The sequence below is a fragment of the Bison bison genome, unplaced genomic scaffold, assembly GCF_000754665.1.
Source record: "Bison bison bison isolate TAMUID 2011002044 unplaced genomic scaffold, Bison_UMD1.0 scf7180017864158, whole genome shotgun sequence".
NCBI lineage: Eukaryota > Metazoa > Chordata > Mammalia > Artiodactyla > Bovidae > Bison > Bison bison.
Window position 1 is genome coordinate 1863607 of NW_011494730.1, and position 22241 is coordinate 1885847.

Here is a 22241-nt window from a genome sequence, read left to right on the forward strand (position 1 = left end):
GTAATTCTTCAGGCTAGAATACTGGAGTGGGTAGCCTTTCCCTTCTCCAGGGGATCTTCCCAACCCAGGGATCAAACCCAAGTCTCCCACATTGCAGGTGGATTCTTTACCAGCTGAGGCACAAGGGAAGCCCATGTTCATCAAAGGACACCAATAATAAAGTGCAAAGGCTGGCAACGGAGTGGGAGAAGATAGTTGCAACACATGTATTCAACAAGGAACTCATATCCATAAGAAAATAGCAGACAATCCAATACAAAAATGAGTAAGACACTTGAACAGGCAATTCATAAAAGAGGCTATCCAGATATCAAAAAACAGGAAAATGGGTTCAGTCTCATTAGAAACCTAGGAAATCCAAATTAAAATTACAGTAAGATACGACTATACCCCACCAGAATGTTTAAAATTTAAAAGGTGTACAGTAGGGACAGGGAAGTCTAGCATGTTGCAGTCCGTGGGGTTGCAAAGAGTCAGAGATGACTTGGTGACTGAACATCAACAGTAACAGTAGTAATTATCTGCAGGGATGTGGGGCAACTGAAATTCTTATAAATGGCTGGTGGGAGTACAAATCGAAACCACCATTTTCTAAAGTTGTTTGAGGACCTCCCAATGCAGGGTGTCCAGGGTCAATGGAAAGTAGATCTTGAATGTCACAGCTTAAGATGCTTCATGTCCCATTTAGAAGATCTTGCACATCTTAAGGAAGATCCCATGTGGTACAACTAATGTATGTGTCCAACTCTTTGTGACCCCACATACTGTAGCCCACCAAGACCTAGGGCAACCAAATAAATAAATTAAATATCTTAAATAATAAATTTGAAACTATTTGCTTAACTTTCATATAAACAAAACAAGCAATTTCACTGCTATGTATAAACCTAGCATATGTGTCACAAGAGGAAAGAATGTTCACAGCAGTATTATTTCTAATAGCCAGAAATTGGAAATAACTCAAATGTCCATCACTAGCAGATAAATTGTATCACATTCATAAAATGGAATATTATACAGCAGTCAAAATGAATAAATGACAGCCTCACAAATCATAGCTCCATCTCCAAAACAATGTTGAATGCAAATGTACCAAATCTTGACTTTGAACAAATTCATTAATCTCTTCATTTACAGCTCCCAGAGAAACATTTGTACCATTGCAGTTGTAGTCAGGAATAAGTGGAAAGAGTCATACCAAGTGTTTACCAAACACTTGGCTTAATAAATACTAGTTATTACTTATTCAACTTCTCTTAGGAGGTCACCTTTCCGGAAATAAGAATGGTGCAGAGCACTTACAGTACCATCTTAGGCCCCTTAGATTCTTCCCCCAAATCCCTTCCTCTAGCTTCTCACTATTGGATCTCTGTCTCTTTAAGAAGTCAACCATATATGAGGAGAGAGAATGCTGGGAAATCAGCTCAGCTCAGATCTGGAGCATGATGGGAAAGGGCGAAGGGGGCGGGGCGGTAACCGAGGCTGCGCACGCGCAGTTGTATGGTTGTTGCGTTGCGATGCATCGTGTAGAAGAATTCCAGTAAGAGAAAGTAATCATTGTCCCGGCGTGGGGCCCCCAGGTTCTGTCCCCGCTTCCCGGAGCGACGAGGGCTTCTCAGGAGCGACGAGGGCAGCAGACGGTGAGCGCGGTCGACCCCAGCAGGAGGGGCCGTATGGGGCGGGGCTGCGGCCGCGCCACGTGACGAGGCGGGCGCAGGGCGGAAGAAGCGCAGTCTGGCTGGGTGGCTGAAACGTTGGGGTTTCGCCGCAGAGATGGGCTGACAGGCATATGCGGGTCGCGTTCCCTCCATCAGATACAGCGTTGCCGTGTTTGTACCCACTGACAGGCGTGGGAGTTAATGGTGGGGGACGAGATTTGGGGAGCGAATAAGACATGAGCGCTCATAGACTGTTAGAACTGTGGCAAGTGGGCACATAAGTTCTCATCTCTCGCACTGGCTTTTAAGCCTGGCGTTGACCATTTCCATGCCTGGCTTGACTGGGTCAAGACAACTTTGCAGAGTTTTCGTTTGCTTTAGGTGTACTACGTCCAATTTAGTATGTTGACTCCTAGGAGAAGGGAAATCTGCTGAATGACTAATCTTGTTTACGAGAAGACGATTGGGCAATGGAGCTCAGAGGGGCTCCTTCCTGGGCATGGACCCCATGAGACCCTGAAAGGTGCAGGTGGACCACTTTAAGGGTATACCAGTTCATTTGGTGGCATCTTGAGCTTAGAGCTTGTCTTAAGGCCAGAGATGGGGTCCCTATGGAGACCTCCAGTGAAGGCTGAGTTAGAGGTGGGGGTGGGGAGCTTGGTGTGCCCCACTTTGAGACATATAAGCTGGAGGTATGCTTCAAGTACTAATTCTCATGGTCTCAGAAACTGTATTTCTAGGTCCTTTCTTCCAAGAGCGTGGTAACTTCCTCTCCCGTCTTGGTCTTCTAGTCTCAATCCCACGGTAACTTTCAACGTACAAAAAATCAAGAGTGTTTGTCTTTAAGATATCAGGGAAGTGGGAACTATTGTTCTAAGACACTTTTTTTTTTAAATGTGAAGGCAGCTACTGAAGGAGAAGGCAGGAAGGAGTATAGTCATGGCCTCAGAAGAGTTGTTTTTTCAAATGCTTAGCCCTAAAATCTTGCGCTCAACACAGAGCTTTTGATACAGATACACATGAAGGAGGAAAAAAACAAGAATAAGCTTGAGTACCAATCCTTTATGTTGTGTTTTAGGAATCCAGCTATCTACCACCAAGAAGAAATCTATTTAGACTGAGAAATCCCTTTACGTAAAAAATTAGGATGAAAGAACCTTTGGATGGTGAATGTGGCAAAGCACTGGCACCACAGCAAGCCCTTCTGGACAAAATTAAAGAAGAACCTGACAATGCTCAAGTAAGCATTTCAGCTTTAATTAAAAAAATTTTTTTTAAAATTTCTTTTCTTGTATCTGTTGAATTCAAATTTTTAGTTAAGTTTCTGACTTGTAACCCAAATTGATTTTTTCCCCACATTAGATGGGTAAATTACCTCTTATGTTCCTTGAATGAAAAAAGATCTTGATAACTCTTTCTTTTTGTGGGAGGAAAGTAATGTGTATTACCCTTTTCCCATTATTTGGTACCTTTACAAAGAATTCTCATGTATCTGATAGTAGTTTTCTTTTATTCTGTAAGTATTTGTGGTCTACTCTATGCTAGGCTTTGGAAATCCAGCAGTGAGCAAGGTCAGTTTAATCTCTTCCCTCATAGAGCTTGCCAGTTAGTAGAGGAAATGGACATTACACAAGTAATTGATCATGTTTATATCAGATGTATATCAGATGTATTCAGTTCAGTTCAGTTCAGTAAATATATATAATTACAAACTATGTCAAATGCTGTGGAAAAAAGGCCTAAAATGGGAGATCTGGCTTAGTTCTGATTGGCAGGTGCAGGCTGGAGGAGGATTTGTAAGCTGAATTTTGCAGAATGAATTGACTAGGCAAAGGCATGGAGGATAGTGTTCCAGACAGAGTGATCTGTATATAGGAAAGCTCTCATCTGGGAAGATGCATGGTTCTTTTGAAGAACTGCAAGACCAGTGGGCCTGGGACATAAAAACTGAAAATGGTGATGACGATGATAATGGTGATCATAATGACAATACTAATAGTGGTATTGATATATCAATATGTAGAGTATATCATAATAACATGACATTATAAATAGTAACTTGTTAAAACTTACATGTGCTTAGACAGTGATGAGCACCACTCTTACAACCTTATCATTAGCCCCATTTTTGAGATGAGGAAACCAAAGTACATAGAGATCAAGGAGTTTACCACAGATCATAGCTCCTAAATGGCAAAAACTGAATTCAAATCCAGGTATCAGACTTGAGAGCCTGTGCTATCCTGCTTCTAGGATGAGGCACTGTAAGTAATTTGAGGCCAGATTATGCAGGACTTTGTTACAAATTTTGGTCTTATGTTGGTCTTATCATGAGAACCTTGTGAAGCCATTGTAGGGTATTACTTGGTAGAATAAGATAAACATGTTTGGAAAGATCATATGGCTACCCTTTAGGGACCCAGATTAGAAATCTGTGGACGTCAATGTAGAGAGACCAGCTAGTTGTTTTGGCAAAAAGTGATTTTTTTTGTCTTGGACAATTCCTTTGCCATATACTCCAGTTACTGGCTTTATTGCAGAAGCAAACCAATAATACTGAAAATATAAATAATAATGATTTTATTTCTCATATTATGTCAAAGGCAGTATCATTCCAGGACAGGATGTCAAATAGTTTGTCTGTTCATCAACTCCACGCCTTCCTAAAGGGCTGTGCTGTGAAGGGTTCGGAGGGAGTGTCTGCAGGATGTGGGGTGGGGGATGGTGGTATCTATGACACTTATTTTCCCTCCAGATAGTAATTCTTCTTCCTTTGCCAGAAGTAACCATTTGTTTGCCACGTTTTGTGGATTCTACCTTTTAAGAGTTTTTCACTCTTCCTTTTCCTCTCTTCATTATTTCTCATCTGGACTTTTATAACATTGAGTTTCCTGTTAAACATCATCTCTTCAGTCACATTCATGAAAATCTTGTATAGTGATACCATGGTACTCTTTCTCTCTCTTTTTTTTTTTGAGTAACAAGAGCCAAGTTTTTAATTAAATCATTTCTTCTATTAGAAGTACCCCTCAATGACATCCTTTGCTTGAGACTCTCTGCTGTAGTCCATAACCACCACACAACTGCAACTATCTGTTTTACAGGGTTTTTTCCCCTCTCTTGTCAGTTTTACAGAGGCCTGCCCTTTCTTCTGTTTTTTTGTTATCATTGTCCTTAATTAGGTTGATTTGTCATTCATTACAAGGGCCTTCACCAACTTGAGATAAGCTCATCAGAGTTAGATGCAAACACAAAAAGATGGGTCTAAGGCTTTGGTAGCTTTGAAACCCCCGTGCTGGGCCATCCTGGGTAAGGGTGGTCTTGAGCACCTCTTGTAAAGCGGCTTTAATGTCCATCACACCTCCAGCAGAAACGCCTCCCCCACCGGGGTGCGGCGGGTACAGCCATGGCGCCGTGGCAGTGGTGGAGCCGAAGCTTGAGTGCGCCTAAACCTCTGCCTCCCATGTGACTCACAGCGGCAGGGAAAGAGCCCTAAGGCACTCTTTACAAGTTTGATGACATGGTTCTCTTTAAAGACCTTGTCTCCTCATGTGGGATAAAACATAAACTTTTTCATGTTATATCCAAACTATCCACATTTAGACCTTTGTTTCCCTCTTCACTATCATCACTCATCCTTCCCACCTTTTCTAATCTAGGATCCTGCAAACTATTTGCATTTCACAAAAAGGTATATTCTGTTAATTTTTGTTTCCTTGCCTTTGCACATGCCATTTCTTCTGCCTTTGTATCCTAAACTAGGTAGCTTGGCAGAAAGTTTCTCCTCTTTTAAGATACGGTTTAACTGTCTTGTCACTTAGAATTAGCCACTCTCTCTCTCTTTATTCTTTAAATTGTGTGTAGTGCTTTCATTTTTATGAATTTTGTTTTCAGAGTCTGGTCTTACTTGACCTCAGTTGCTTGCACAATGACTGCATGTGCTCAATAATTAAAATAAAAGAGCCTGTGTTTCACAGACGAGGAAACAGCATGAAGGAGTAAGTGACTTCATCAAGGTCTCATGGCAAAGCTGGCATACAAAACCAGTTTTTAAGATTCCAGATCCAATATTTCTTTCATTGTACTTTGCCTGTAGTCGAAAAATTTAAGAAATATTGAACTATGAATTAATTGAGTATTCTTTCTGAATATAAAAATTGTGGTAAAGAAAATCCCACCGACAGCTTGCAATGTAAATTTATGTGGATGGGGGCTTCTTCAGTTCTCTTTGGTTTATATTAATGCTTGAAGGTGAATGGGCTATGATTTTTCATGATTGAGTGTCGGCTATGATGGAAAAGCCAATTGAACAAATAGTGTGTGCTCCTTTTCATGTTTGCATATTGTAAATATTTGAATACTGGAAAATAGCAGAGAAGAAGTTGAAAAAGTTGGCTATTTCCTCATGTACCAGGGGTCTGCTCTGGATACTAAAGCTATATGAATTGTCACTCAGTGATTCAGTGAGCTTTTATTCCTGCTTATATGACCTATAGCACTTGTTGAACACTGTTGAAAGCAGTTTATACATGACATTCACAAATCCTGTGAGTTAAGTATGTTATTATTCCCGTTTCACACACAAGGATACAGACACACAGATAAAACGTAACACAACCTAGTACATCGATGAGCTAGCATTTGAACCCAAGTGGTCTGGTTCAAGAGCCCAAACCCTTAACCAGGATGCTAAGCTGTGTGAGTTATTTTGTTTTCAGAGGCGCTACAGAGATGAAAAGATAGGGCCGCTGCTCTCAAGTGAATTGATGGCATGAGGGGGAGTAAAGGTATGGAAATGGGAGAGGTATTATTTGTGGTGACTGTGCCGTGCCAAAGGTATGCTAATTGTGTCTTGCCCATTCTCATTTAAACTCTACAAACATAGGAGGGAAGTATCCTTACCCCATTTTAAAAAGGAGGAAACTGAAGGAAGGACAGGTTAGGTAACTTACCAAACTCAAAGGAAGCATCAGAGTTAGAGTAGGAACTTAGCTTGGACTGACTTCAAACGTGTTCTTTCTGTTGCTTTGTGCTCCCTCTGTACAGATACAGAATCTGTGCAGATAATCTGTACAGATACAGAATCAGAATATGATATAATTACCATAATTTTAAATATTGTGTAAGGTGCATGGGGAACATAGGAAAAGGATACCTTATATCTGTCTAGGGAGAAGAGGAAGGTTTCACAGGGCGGGTAGTGCTTGAGTTACAGCAGTTGATTAAAACCTTCAGACAGAGAAGAGAGCATGTGCCAAATCATTGAGGGGTGAGAGAATGTGATATATTCAGTGGTTGGGTATTTCAACAGTAAAGTGGGAGAAGAGAATAAATTTTAGATATTTAGATAGAATTGATCCGACTTAAAGATAGTATATGAGGTATGAGGGTCAAGGAGGATCCAGGAAAACTCAGAGGTTTCTGGCTTCAGTAAGTTCAGTTTGTGATGATACTATTTACTGAGGGGCTAGGAACAGGATTTAAGGGGAAAGAATAAGTGTAGTTGGAGATCTGTTGTGTTCAAGGGGCTCATGGGGGCATTCAAGTGATAATTTTGCCCTCGGAGGCGCCTGCATGTATTTAGAGATTAGAGAGTTATCTGTATGTAGGTATTGTGTTGCCAGTTAAAAACAATGTTCAGTTACATTTGCCTATCAAATGAACAATGAATATTTTTTTCATGTAAGTATTGGTGGAGCTAGTGGTAAAGAACCTGCTTGCCAATATAGGTAGATGTAAGAGATGTAGGTTTGGTCCCTGGGTTGGGAAGATCCCCTGGAGAAGGGCATGGCAGCCCACTCCAGTATTCTTGCCTGGAAGACCCCCTGGACAAAGGAGCCTGGTGGGCCATAGTCCATAGGGTTGCAAAGAGTCGGACACGACTGAAGTGACTTAGCATGCATGTTGCATGCAGTATTTGGGACTTATACTAAAAAATTATTTGTTGTTTATTTGAAATTTAAAATTAACTGGTTGTTTTATATTTTTATTTGCTCTATTTGGTCACCCTATGTAGGTGATTGTTGAAGACATGAAAGTGGATGAGATTGTTCAGGGAATAAAAATAGAAAAAAGAGTAGAGCTCAGGATAGAGCGCTGGGAACTGGATTAATTTAATGCTTCAAAATGGCTTCAAGTAATCTCCCAAGCAGCAGCCTTGTTATTACCTGGGAACCTATTAGAAATGTATGTTCTTGGTGGTTCATGCTCCAGACCTGCTGAATAAGAAATTTTGAGGCTGAAACCCAAAAATCTATGTCTTAACAAGATTTTAAGGGTTTCCAATGCCACTGAATTTGGGACCATTGACTTTGTTGTTGCTTAGTTGCTAAGTTGAGTCCAACTCTTTTGTGACCCCATGGACTGTAGCCCACCAAACTTCTCTGTCCGTGGGATTTCCCAAGCAAGAATACTGGAGTGGGTTGCCATTTCCTTCTCCAGAGGATCTTCCCGACCTAGCGATTGAACCTGTGTCTCCTGCATTGGCAGGCAGATTCTTTACCACTGAACCACCTGGGGAGCCCACCTTTTACTTGGGATGAGTATAAGATTAACGAAGGATACTAAGAAATAGTAATGATGAATTGAAATAACATAATCAGAAGGCAACCAATAGAATTATTGGTGATGTCAGATGTTTTTGAGAGACCAAGAAAGATAAAACCTAAAATTGTTTATTGAATTATGCAATTTGAGATAATTGGTTATCTTTCAGTTGAAGCAACAGCTTGATTGCATTGTGTTCAGGAGGGAATCAAAGTGAAGAAGTAGAGAAAGAATGGAATACTTTTTCTGTTAAGTTTGGTTGAAAAGGGAGAGAGAAGAGAGGTCAGTAGTTCCCTATGGAATAGGTTCCTTATAAGCTGAAGGGAAGAAACCAACATGGAAGTTGTAAAAGGAACAAAGGCAGGAATGACTGAGACTCCTTGAGGGTCATGACATTTGGTACCCATGCCAAACTCTTGCTGAACTCTGTAACGTAAAATTGCTGAATAGTTGCTGAGTTGCCGAAAGGAAAGAACAGTGCTAAGAACTGGACTATTTCCAGACTAAGGAAACCATACCTTTCTCTAGAAACAGATGAGGTGTGCTCGATAACCCAATCAAATGTACAGAACAGATTTATCCTCCAATCCAAATTCTTAGTCAACAGCTTGTGTAAGCCTGCTTGAACTTCCTTCTTTGCCCCGTAAAATCTCCTATGCATTCTCCTCCACTGGGACGCTATTCTGGCTTCCTCCAGAATCTGTGATCCCTGAATTGCAGTTCTAAGAACCCATATAGACTACCTTTTTGCCTCTTTACAGTTCATGCCGCTTTCATTGACAAGGTGGAGAGAGGCTTAGGATATACAAAGAAAGTATGAAGTGCTGTAAGAAGGGGGAGGGAAAGGGACTCCGAAAACAGGCATGGTTTCAGCCATGGCTGAGGAGGTTGCCTTTTCCTGTGAGGTTCAAGGACAGTTTGCCAGCCCGTGTGTAGGCATGGTGGAGGAGGCAGTCAGGATGCTGAGGGAATTCTTACTTAGCTGCCTCTATTTTCTTGGTGAAATAGAAGCATTACTGAGTCAGAAATATATCGGGTTTGGACTTATGAGTGATGGAGGTGTGGAACAGTTACTTTGTGAAGTAAGAGAAACTGACTAGGGAAATGTAGCAGGCATATTAGAAAAATATTAAGAGATTGAGTTGATGATAGACGATCTTTTATTGAGTCTTAAGTGTTCTTTTTGGTTAAGTTGAAGGCAGTCTATATATGTACTTTTAACTTCTCCTTTTTCACAAGTGCCAGTAAATGAATATTGTTATTTAAGTATAGTGTTTAAGAATGTCCACTTTGAATTGCCAGGTGGTTCAGTGATAAAAGACTCCAGTATTCTTGCCTGGAAAATTCCGTGGACAGAGGAGCCTGGTGGGCTACAGCCTATGGGGTTGCAAAGAGTTGGACACGACTGAGTGACTGAGCACACACACACGCTTTGAATTGAATGAATTTGGACTCACTCATTCAACAAATATTTATTCGGTGTTATAATTATGAAAATAATAATAAGAGCTAGCATTTTGTTGATGAGTCATATTTAACTTTTGGCTAATTGTAAGGCATCATGCTATGTACTTTATTTGTTTTAAATCATATGTCCCATAAATTCACTCCAGTGAGGTAATACTGTCTTTTTAGATAAGGAAATTGGAACTGAAAAAGATTAAATAACTTGTTCCTAAATACTGGGATTGCTAGCGTTGTCATTCCTGCAGCGCACCCTTTCCTTCTCTCCCTTTCTTAGAGCTGGGGGTTGTGGACAGCGTCTTGTATCCCAGCCAATTGCTTGAGTGGCCTGGCAGGGGAGTGGGCCACGAGCATGTGGAGGGCACTGTGGACTGAAGAGAGACACACAGCATGGCTGAAAATCGAGAGCCTATTGGGGTTGTCAAGGCTGAGCCTGACCCAGTGGAGTATACCCTGTGGGAGCGGCTTCCCCACCGCCTGCCCTGGAGGCCCAGTGACATTTATGTCCACAAGAAGACTGGCCTTATGGTCCAGCTGGCCTGCTGCCAGAAACTGCTAGGCCGAAGGGCAGGGATTCAGAATGCCTGCACTGAGATCTTCATCCACCACTTGGGCCTGCCTGTCACCCGTGTCATTCACATTGCCCTACAGCTGCAGGCTAGCAGCTTCAGGTCTTTGCACACGGCTGCCAGAACCTCCGCCTTGGAGCTTGTGGATGAGTGGGAACCAGGGACGGATACAGGAGAGCCGCTGCTCCAGATCTGCAACAACTCAGCCATCCATATCTGTGTCTTCAGGGTCACCCTCAAGAAATTGAAATGAGGCTGGCCCGCCTTAGCCACCCAGCCGCCTACAGCTAGACTCAGATGTGGCTCTTCTTGTATCGATTACTGTCATGGACCTTCTACTAGAGCCACGTAGGAAAAAGCCTGTCCCCTTGCAGCCCAGAGAACTGTGAACTGAGCAGGCAAATAGTGTCTTTTGTTGGGCCCAAGCAGTGGGTTTTCCTGAATCTTTGTGTTCTGTAACCATTGTCCTATATGATAAAAAGTTTCAAGTTGTGTCGGTGCCTGGCCACCCCACTGCAAAAAAAGAACCAGGATTGCACTTGTTTCTGTCTGTCAGAGCCCTTAGTCTTCTCCGTTGTGTAATGTTGACTGTGCTGGGTGTTGAATGTACAGAAGTGGAAAAACGGATAGGATCCCTGCCTGTAGTGGACATGGTCCTTTCAGTCTAGTGTGGGAGGAAGAGGGATGTTAGACATTAAGCAGATTATCACCCAAATAAATACGAAGTGATGAATTATGACAAGTGCTGTGAGTGAAAGGAGATGGGAGAGCCTATACCAGGGAAACTTCACTTGGGGGCCAGGGTTGGAATTCATTATTGTAATTATGTTATATTGTATTTGTACATTTGTGAGGGAGAGAGCATGGGTTTTGAAACAGACCTAGGTTTGATTCCCATTTGTGCACTTGCTATTTTTGTGACCTTGTGCAAGTTGATGAACGTCTCGAAAGCTCACTTTTCTCATCCATAGAGAAGGTTCAGTAGGTCTTACGTTATAGGCAGTAGCTTGTTTGGTGCCATGGAAAGTGGTAAATTAATGCAGTGGTTTTTAATCTTTGGCATTTACTATTCCAGAGAAATGCCCGAGTAACTTTGGGAACTGATACATCAGTTATTTTGCTAAGTACAGGGAGATTAAAACAGTTACTGCTTATTATCACCATTGTTTCAAAAAAAGTAAGACTATTTTTAAAAAAGCTTTTTATTTTGAAATATGTAAGGCTATTTCAACATCTGTTCCCTCCCCCCAAATGTAGGATAGTTCATATCTCAGAATAAAGGGCAGTCTTTTCTAAGGGAGATTCGTGTATTTAAATTTTTTTCCATGATTATATATTATTTTAAAGCATTTTGAAGAATATATTAAAGATAAATCTGATTTAAGCTGTGATGATTTTGTATATAATGAGCAGATTGCATTGAAACACATATCTTTTCTGCCATTAACAGATATGACAGCTTGCAAATCTGTTGGATAAAATTACTAATGTGATCCAAACTCGAAATCACTCAGATTTAATTTCATTTATTGCTCCCTTATAAACACAGCCTAAAAAAAAGTAGTGCTCAGCATTGAAATATCTGTGTATAGCAAGATTAAATTAAAAAAAATTTTTTTAATTGGAGGATAATTGCCTTACAATATTCTGTTGGTTTCTGCCATATAGCAACACAGGTATACATATGTCCCCTCCCTCTCAAGATTACATGTGGTAAGTAAATATAAGTATCATAAAAGATTCTCCAGTTACAGGATCCTTTTTGTAAAGATTAAATCAGCCTAATAACTCGTAAATTTTGACTTTTGAAGTATTTGTGAAGGTGACTAGGATTATAAGGTAGAAGAGATAAATATGACGATTATTTTTTTTTGTTTGAATTTCTGGTTTACTCAGGTACTAACACTATACTGTTTCTCTGTCTCTTCTTTTTCTTTAAGGAATATATACATGCTTCAAAGCCCAAAGCTCAGGAAAGTGAACTGAAAATCAGTGCTGTGTTTTCAGTCAGTGATAGTCCTCTTGGTAAGAAGCAGAACTGTAAGTTAGTTACGATCCGTATCTGTTCTATTCTGACTAGTAGAATGGATGGAAAGTACCTCCTCGTGTAAGTCTGTTTTCTTCCTTTAGACAAAGCAGTGCTTTTCAGACTGGCTGGTTGGTCTTGACCACAATTGTAAAAAGTGGAATATGATTACAGTTGATCCTTGAACACATGGATTTGAATGGGTGCAGGTCAACTTATTTGGGTGATTTTTTTCAATAAATACAGTACCAGTATTTTCATTTTATAGATCTGTAAATTAAGTATGGGGAGATTTTTATGTTCAGTTGGAAATCGCAATATGTGAAATCAGAAGAATTAGAGTTTGAGTCCTGATTCTATCCAAAGTTTCAGCTGCCTGCCCTTGGATGAGTCATTTGTCTGTTCTTTTGGTTTTGAGGCAGACATAGCAGGACATGGATTTTCGACTGCATGGGGTTGGCACCCCCGCCCCTGAATTGCTCATGGGTCAACTGTATATCAGAGTGTGATGCATATAGTAAGGAAACATATTATTTCATAAAACTGTTGTTTCAGCTATTTAATTTTGTATGCCTATTCACATACATACAAATCTGCGTATGTGTCTCCTGGGTTGTAATGTGAAATGTGGTTCTTTCTGTGTGTCACGGTTAAATAAATTGGAAATCACCTGTTCTGGAGTGGTTCATTGTCTCAATATTGGATTTCCAGACTGAGGGAATTTGTCCTAAAAAATAGAGAATGTATATATGTTCATGTTGATATGAAAGTTTTTTTTTTCTGTTTGTTTCTTTTTCTTATTTTGTTTTTATAGCCCAACAGTTGACCCCAGGCTTTCAGCTTTCTCTTGCATCATCTGGCCCAAATGTATCACTTCCTTCAGTTCCAGCTGTAGCTCTTCAGGTTTTTTGCTCTGGTTGTAAAAAAATGCTTTATAAAGGTCAAACTGCATTTCATAAGACAGGATCTACTCAGCTCTTTTGCTCCACAAGGTGCATCATCGGACATTCTTCGTCTGTCTGCCTACTACCTCCTCCCAAGAAAACCTGTGCAAACTGCTCAAAGTATGAGTTTCTTAATTATATCTTTTTATTTTTTTAGTGTATTTAGTTCAAACATACTATCACTACTATAAATTTCTTTAGCACATTTCTTTGGAAATATTTTTTAGCTAATTGAGAAATTTGCAAATTCTAAAGTTTATAAAGTTAAATAAGTGACTTGATGTAAAAAGATTGCCTAACCCAGTTTTCCTATGTCTTTCAATTTAAATTTTACTAGAAAGAAAGAAACTCTTTGAGAGATTGCAGGATCACTCATATATTGTATGTCTGTTGTAATTGTAGACAACCATTTAAAATTATTTGTTATCTTGAAAGTTACTGAAGTATAGAATGAAATAATATCACCCTTATAATGGTATTTGAAAGTTATTTAATTCTTTAGAAGGTAATTGGCCACAAAAGTAATGCATTTATTCCAGAGAAGTCCTTGTGAGCTTTTGTTGGAGGTCACTGTTGCCTTGTAATAACGCGTAGATGCAGAGAGAGGAAGAAGTAGCAACAGCGTCCTATAAATTTCTTTCTTGGGAATTACTTGGTGGTCCAGTGGTTAGGACTCTGCACTTCCAGTTCGGGGGGCATGGGTTTGGTCCCTGGTTGGGGAACTAGGTAAGATCCTGCGTGCTAGGCACTGTGTGGGCAGAAAAATAAAAAATAATAAAGTTAATAATAATCATAAACTTATCTCAGTAAGTTTGAAGAATTTGGCATGTTTTGCCTATTTGTGAGGTACTGTAATTCTAGGAATATAGTGAGTTGTGGAGTAGTCACTAATGTGGAGCAAGAAACAAGCGTGGTTTTAGATTGTATTAATAGCTCTATCACTTACTAGCTGTATGACCTTGGGCTAGATATTTAACTTTTCTCAGCCTCAGTTTCTTCATGAGTAAGTAATATCTACTTCCTCAGGTTTTAGTGAGAAAGTGTTAGCACAGGACCTAGCACATAGCAAATGCTTAATAAGTGGGATCCTATTATTTTAAATAATAAATTTAATATTATGTATAGTTAACATATAATTTGTGACCTCTATTTTGTCTTTGGAGACATAACGATAGTTTCTTTATCTGATTGGTTGTGTTGACCTTAGGTATCTAAAAGTAGATCCTATTAAAATGGAAATCCCCAACTAAAAGGAAAGAGAAATTTTAAAATACTTTACTTAAATATTCAGATTTACTTTTATTACAAAATGCCCAATACCTTACTTTAACTTTTTTGTGTCGTTCTCATGAAACTGATCTGGAAGAATAAATTCTCCTCTGTCTCCCAGTTTGTTCAAGGTCGTGTCCATTGAGTTGGTGATGCTATCTAACCATCCCATACCATTTCATTCTCTGCTGCCCCCTTTTCTTTCTGCCTCAGTCTTTCCCAGTATCAGGGTCTCTTCCAGTGAGTTGGTTCTTTGTATCAGGTGGCCAAAGTATTGGAGCTTTAGCTTCAGCAGTGATCCTTCCAATGAATATTCAGGGTTGATTTCCTTTAGGATTGACTGGTTTGATCTTGCAGTCCAAGGGACTCTCAAGAGTCTTCTCCTGCACCGTAGTTCGAAAGCATGAATTCTTCGGTGCTCAGCTTTCTTTATGGTCCAACTCTCACATCCATACATAACTATGGGGAAAACCAAATTTAGTTTTCTGATTTTAGGTGTTCAGCTTCAATATATCAAATATCAAGAGGAAATTAATTAAATTTTACTTTATTTTATTTTTTGACCGAGTCACATGGTACATGGGATCTTAGTTCCACCCGAAGATTGAACCCATGCCCCCTGCAGTAGAAATGTGGAGTCTTAACCACTGGACCGAGGAAGCCCAAATTAATTAAATTGGAAAGAATAGAACATGACTTATACATCCAAATACATATTATTTTCTTAAAAATAGTCACTCTTGTCATTGGCTTTTTACCACAGTACTGTTGTTGAGAAAAATTTTTTGTCTCCTGATCTGGCATTGCCTTCAGAGACTGTGAAACATTCCTTTAGGCTAAGTTAGGTGATAAATCTATCTTTTCAGCTAGGGTTTGATTTTTGCAAGTTGCCAGAAGTTACTTGATGTCTCCAACTGACTGTTGTAGATGATTAAATTGAGTCATACTGTTAAACATGATATCTGACTATAAAATTAAGAAGTTGTGCTTAGAGTTCTTATAAACTAAATGAGAAATTAGAAAAAGTGTTTGAGCCATGTTGTTGTTGGAAGAGGTATAGTTTTTCTAAGGTGAATGTTTAGGTGTGGCATATACATTTGGATGTGTAAGGTTTAGATGCATTTATATTCATGTGCACAGATTTTCATTAAAAAGTCATTCTCATTGGTATATGTATGTATACATGGCACTTGTAGGTTTTCATTATTAAATGAAATTCTTAATTGCTTTGATTTTAGTAGAAGAATCACTTTTCAGTATTAGTATTTCATGTGCATGTAAGCATATCCACTTGGTCCTCAAGATTGACTATTTTTTTATTAAGGCTGAGTTATAGAAGATTAAAGTAGTGCTCTGTCGCCTTTGGAATTCTTTTGTAGTTTACCATAGAATAGTTAAGTGTGGTGAAGGTGCAGGATGGAAGGTAGAGTAGTGAAATGATGAGCTGCGTACATGGTAGACTCAGCGCCTTGATTTACATTCTGGCTTCACTGCTTATCCAGCTGAATGACTTTGACAAGCTATTTAACCTTTCTGATGTGGTCTCCCAATAATACTTACCTTATAGAGTTTTTTGTGATCATTAGATTGGATAATTTGAGTCAAGAGAACAATATCTGGCACATAGTAATTACCCAGTACGTTATTATAGTACATAATATTATTGCCAGTATTATTCTTTACTATGTGGCCTGCACTAGTGTTTCTAATTAATGACTATTTCCTTCAGTTTTTTATACTTGTCAGAAGAATGGCAGTAACTTAGCCTCTGTTTTTACTGGCAGTGCTTATTGTAAGAGTGAGCTCTCACAAAATAACTCTAGGAGTCTCATAGAACAACTCAGTTATTTCTGTTCTTTTTGTCTCATTCTTGTTTCCATCTGTCCTCTGATACCAAGCCTTAATAACCCTTGTTTGTCATTTGTTTCTTGGATCTCTTCAGTTACAGTGAAGTTTTCTATATCATGCTAATTTTTAATGCAAATCTTTGATAATTTGTTTCTCAAATCTTACATTTGAATAAAAAATTTTTTCATTCGTTGTTTCATTTATGCTTCTACTCTTGGCAGCTGCTGGCTCATAGGAGGACAAGTGTTTTGTGGTCTGGTTGTGGGATGGACACTTGTTCTTTTTGGCTCCAGTAGATGAAACTTGGTTGGAACTGGAAGCCTCAATGTTTTTTTCATGAGCATCTGGCTGGATATCTTTTAAATGTAATTCTCCCTCAACACGTCTATAAATTAAGTTTTATGAACTCCATTTTATACATGAGGAAATTGAGCCAGTAATTGCCTGTTGCCTCACTCATTGTCCCTCAGCTGAGAAGTAATAGAACTAATCATCAAACCCAGTTTTCCAGAAGCCTGTCCCAGGGCCAGCCATTTTCTGCTTATACAATAGCTGTCCTTAGTAAATGTAGTTATTTTAGCTCACAAAGAGGAAGAAATTACAATTAGGGAGAACACATTTCATTTTGCCTTTGTTATTTATTTTTAGAGACATTTTAAATCCAAAGGATGTGATCACAACCCAATTTGAAAATTCCTCTCCTAGCAAAGATTTCTGCAGCCAATCATGCCTTTCTTCTTATGAGCTGAAGAGAAAACCTGTTGTTACCATATATACCAATAGCATTTCAACTAAGTGCAGTATGTGTCAGAAGAATGCTGATGTAAGTTCTATTTCGTCTTTATTCAGATTCTGTTCACAGATCAGAGGTTTTCTACTGGCTCTGCTTACTTTGTATCTCTGTGTGTTTTTCTTTCCTAGATTCGATTTGAAGTTAAATATCAAAATGTGGTACATGGTCTTTGTAGTGATGCCTGTTTTTCAAAATTTCATTCTACCAACAACCTCACCATGAACTGTTGTGAGAACTGTGGGAGCTACTGCTACAGTAGCTCTGGTCCCTGCCAGTCCCAGAAGGTCTTTAGTTCCACAAGTATCACGGCATATAAGCAGGTACGAACGGCAGGCTCCTGTGCCCTGTCAGGCGCGCCCCTTTCCAGGTGGCGGCACAGGGACAAAGCGCAGAATAGAGTGAGCTCTGCCCATCAGTTGATCTTGTGTGTGATTTCCCCTCCAGAAAAATGGGATAGATTGTGAAACTTTAAGGGTTGATTTTGATAGGAAGATAAGATAGATGAACTAGATCATTCTTTAGGGTTTCCTTCATGGCCACGAATTCACAAACATAATTTCATGAGTGTGAAATATTTTGTGCTCTATTGATAGTGAAGAAAACCCCATATTATTGTGGATAAACTATGACCAAGAGTTAAAAAATGATACAATCAGCAAATATAAAACATATCTTTTTCATTTTAGAAAGTATGTATTTTAAATGTGTTTTGGAATTAATTATCATTATTTTGGCAACATTGCTTTATTAGGATGCTTTAGGTATTTTTTTTTTTGGATTTTTCTGTTTTCCAACTGCCTTTTTTTTTAACTTTAGCTAATTTTTATTTATTAGTTTTGTTACTAAATGTATTAATTTGTGTCAATTTAATCATTGCTGAATATTTATTTAAGAAATAAACTGAAAATTTATTTTTATTTATTTATGTTTTGGCTGTACCATGTGACATGTGGGATCTTAGTTCCCTGACCAAGGATTGAACCTGTGCCCCCTGCATTGGAAGCACAGAGTCTTACTCACTGGACTACCAGGGAAGTCCTAAAAAAAAGAAGTTATTATTTTCAAAAAACGTGTAAATGATAATTAAATTTTTTTTTCAGTTAGGGAGTTTGGTTTAATTCCTCTGAGCAGTTAGTAATGGACATTCATCTTTATAAAGTATCCTTTTTCTAGGAACTTAGCCACTTTTGGCAGTCTGCTTACTATTTTTGCAAGAATAGAATCCATGTTATATGTGTATGTATGTGTGTGTGTGTGTGTATAGTCCTCAGATCAGTTCCATTCCTGATTTTGTTACTGGTATTGTATTCTGTCCACTGCGTAAGTGGTGTTCCTCTTTTACCCAGAGGATTATGTAAAGAAACTTTGCAATTTATGTTTTCCTACCTTTTACTTCCCTGTGTAACTTATTAGTGAAAGATTTTACAGTGTGCCAGTGACAGTATAGGCTAGTGGCTAGGAGCCTGGACTTTGGATCCAGATGAAGTAAGTTCAGTCTCCTACTTTTCTGTTTTTTGGGTTTTTTTGGTTAAGTTAATTAAAGTTACAGTTTATTAATATAATTTTTTAAAGTATCTCACTATGTTATTGGAAGGATTTTACGGTACAGTGTACATAAAATTGCTTAGTATGGGGCCTGGCTCATGATGAGCACTCAGTAAGTAATAATATTTTTAATTTATATAAATGGTGGCCAGTATTAGTGTGTTTCTTAAAACGTGAATAAACTTATAGGCAAATTTTATTGTGAAACTCAGCTTGAAAAACAGGTAGTTCTGCAGAATCTCCTCGTATACATTAAACATCTTTTTTGTCTCCTGCTAAAGAGTTTTACTAGTTAAGTGACCTTCAAGGTGGTAGACTGTCTCTTAGACTGATGTCCAAGTCTCTCCTGGGGGTGGTCCTTAGGTTTGTGGATTACTTGGTCTCTGATTATTTGTGATGAGAAAAGTATGTTATGACTAATTAATTCATTATTTTTAATGTATTTTGTTGCTAATATATTTGAATAGTTATTAATTTTTTTCAGTTTTTATTTTACAGACATACTTCAGGAATATTGTGAGTTTGGTTCTAGACCACTGCAATAAAGGAAGATTATATTAGCAATTCTTATATACATATATACACAAATATAATGTATATATATATATACACACATATATGTCATTTATATATATTTGGTTTAAAGAGGTATGTTTCAGGTCTCAGTGGGTCCTTTCAAAAAGTGAACAACTTATCCTTAAATAATTCCAAAATGTTATTTATAGAGTTTTCATCAGTTAAGAGTTTTAGAGGTATAATTGAGTTAATCCAGTTTCTGTAGCTAGGAAAGCAGCTTACTAGATAACTAACTTATTCAGAATGTGTCTTTTCCTCACCTTTAGAAAGAGAGTGTTTATAGGCATACCTCAGAGATATTACGTGTACAGTTCCAGACCACCACAGTAAAGCAAATATTGCAATAAAGTGACGCATGAATTTTTGATTTCCCAGTGCATATAAAAGTTTATTTACACTATACTGTGTAAATACTATGCCGTGTGCAGTGGAATTATGTCTTAAAAAATAATGTGCATACCTTAATTTAAACATACGCTATTGCTTAAAAATGCTAACCATTCATTTGAGCCTTCGGAGAGTCATAATCTCTTTGCTAGAAGAAGGTCTTGCCTCGATGTTAATGGCTGCTGACTGCTCAGCATGGTGATTACTAAAGGTTGGGGTGGCTATGGCAGTTTCTTAAAATAAGACAGCAATGAAGTCTGCTGCATGGATTGACTCTTCCTTTCATAAACAGTTTCTCTCTAGCCATACAATGCTGTTTGATAGCGTTTGACCCACAGTAGAACTTCTTTCAAAATGGGGGTCAATCCTATCAAACCCTGTCACTGCTTTATTAACTAAACTTACTTAATATTCTAAATCCTTTGTTGACATTTCAACAATCTTTGCAGCATCTTTACAGGAGTAGATTTCATCTCAAGGAATCAGTTTTTTGTGTGCATTAAAGTTTTATGATGAGATAGCAGAAATTGAGTCACATCGTTGGGCTCCACTTCTAATTCTGGTTCTCTTGCTATTTCTACCAGTCTGCAGGGGCTTCTGCTCTGGCTCAGCGGTAAAGAATCGCCTGCAGTACAGGAGCCTCAGGAGACACGGGTTCAATCCCTGGGTCGGGAAGATCCCCTGGAGGAGGGCATGGCAACCCACTCCAGTATTCTTGCCTGGAGAATCCCATGCACCGTGGAGCCTGGTGGGCTACAGCCCATGGGGTTGCAAAGAGTCGGACATGACTGAAGCGACTTCACATGCACAGTTACTTTATTCACGGAAGTCTTAAATCTCTCAAAGTCATCCTTGAAAGTTGGAGTCAACTTCTTCTAGACTCCTGTTAATGTAGATATTTTGACCTTTTCCCATGAATCACTATCTAGAATGGTGAATCCTTTCCAGAAGGCTTTTCATTTACTTTGTCCAGATCTATGAGAAGAATCACTATCTATGACAACAATAGCCTTATAAAATGTATTTCTTAAATAATGAAACTTGAAAGTCAGAATTACTCTTTGATCCATGGGCTGCAGAATGGATGATTTGTTAGCAGGCTTGTTTTCAGACAACATTAATCTCATTGTATGTCTCTGTCAGAGCTCTTGTGTGACCGGTTGCATTGTCATTGAACAGTTGTATTTTGGAAGGAATCTTTTTTTCTGAGGAGTTGGCCTAAACAGTGGGCTTCGAATATTCAGTAAACTGCATTGTCAACAGATACACTGTCATTTAGGCTCTGTTGTTCCATTTACAGAGCACAGGCAGAGTAGAATTAGCCTTATTTTTAAGGGCCTTAGGATTTTTAGAATAATAAGTGAACATTGGCTTCCATTTCAAGTTACCAGCTGCATTAGCCCCTAACAAGAGAGTCAGCCTTTCCTTGAAGCTTTGAAACCACACATTGGCTTCTTTGTAGGATGAAAGTCCTAGATGGAATCTTCTTCCAATGGAAGGCTGTTTCATCTGTGTTGAAAATCTGTTGTTTAATGTAGCCATCTTTGTTAATGATCTTAGCTGGATCTTCTGAATAGCTCGTAGTTTCTGCATCAGCACGTGGTGCTTTGCATTGTACTTTGATGTTATAGAGATGATGTCTTTCCTTAAAACTCATGAACCAACCTCTGCCCGCATCAAACTTTTCTTTTGAAGTTTCCTCACCTGTCTTGGACTTCATCGAATTGAAGAGTGGTAGGGCCTTGCTTTGGGTTAGGCTTTGATTTAAGGGAACATTGTGGTTGCTTTGATCTTTTTAGACACTAAAACTTCCTCCATATCAGCAGTAAGACATTTTTGCTTTCTTAACATCTGTGTGTTCACTGGAGCAGCATGTTTAATTTCCTTCAAGAACTTCTTCTTTGCATTCAGAACTTGGCTAACTGGCACAAGAGGCCTCACTTTGGGCCTGCCTCAGCTTTTTATGTCTTCCTCTCTAAGTTTAATCATTTCTAGCTTTTGATTTGAAGTGAAAGATATGTGACTCTTCCTTTCACTTGACTCTCTGAAGACCATTGTAGGGTATTAATTAGCCTAATTGCAGTATTGTTGTGTCTCAGGGAACAGGGAGGCTTGAGGAGAGGGAGAGTGACGGGAAACGAGCAGTCAGTGTAGCAGTCAGAGCACACACAACATTTACCAGTTAAGCTTGTCTTAAATGGCTGTGGCTCATGGCAGCCCCAAAGTAGGTACAATGGTAACATTAAAGATCACTGATTACAGACAACCATAACAAAATAATGAAAAAGTTTGCAATATTGCGAGATTTACCAAAAATGTGTCACAGTGAGCAAAGGCTGTTGGGAAAATGGCACTGATAGACTTGCTTGACGCAGGATTGCCACAGAATCTTCAGTTTGTGAAAAATGCAGTATCCGCAAAGCATAATAAAGTGAAGCACAATGAAATGAAGTGCGCCTGTATTAGTAGATGAAAGAACTTATTTTTCCCACATCCCAGTTTTAGGAAAATCTATACTTGGTGTAGCTGCTATCATTGTCAAATATCATGCTCAGATACTTTAGCCAGAGGCTTTGGTTGTAGGTAGCTTTTCCTTTTTTCTTTCCTTACAGCACA

General features: G+C 38.8%; 2 protein-coding genes across 5 annotated transcripts in view; both read left to right on the forward strand.

Moving 5' to 3' along the window:
- The first annotated feature begins 1455 nt into the window (after window positions 1–1455).
- Window positions 1456–22241, forward strand: part of ZMYM6 (zinc finger, MYM-type 6) — a 45276-nt gene continuing 24490 nt past the window's right edge. The window contains exons 1-6 of one of the 4 annotated variants that reach the window (XM_010841210.1): window positions 1456–1640; window positions 2737–2898; window positions 12178–12262; window positions 13078–13327; window positions 16973–17147; window positions 17246–17437. In XM_010841210.1, coding sequence (XP_010839512.1) covers window positions 2806–2898; window positions 12178–12262; window positions 13078–13327; window positions 16973–17147; window positions 17246–17437 — 795 coding nt within the window. In that variant the 5' untranslated portion in view covers window positions 1456–1640; window positions 2737–2805. Of the gene's footprint in view, window positions 1641–1689; window positions 2899–12177; window positions 12263–13077; window positions 13328–16972; window positions 17148–17245; window positions 17438–22241 lie in introns of those variants that run through there. The other 3 variants (XM_010841211.1, XM_010841209.1, XM_010841208.1) reach the window with 3 other exon arrangements.
- On the forward strand, window positions 8120–11517 carry LOC104989513 (ribonuclease P protein subunit p20-like). Its single transcript, XM_010841207.1, has one exon. The coding sequence runs from the start codon at window positions 10059–10061 to the stop codon at window positions 10488–10490; it is 432 nt and encodes a 143-aa protein (XP_010839509.1). The 5' UTR covers window positions 8120–10058; the 3' UTR covers window positions 10491–11517.

What these genes read in the sequence shown, in the direction of transcription:
- LOC104989513 (XM_010841207.1), top strand. Translation starts at nt 10,059, where the DNA reads ATGGCTGAAAATCGAGAGCCTATTGGGGTTGTCAAGGCTGAGCCTGAC.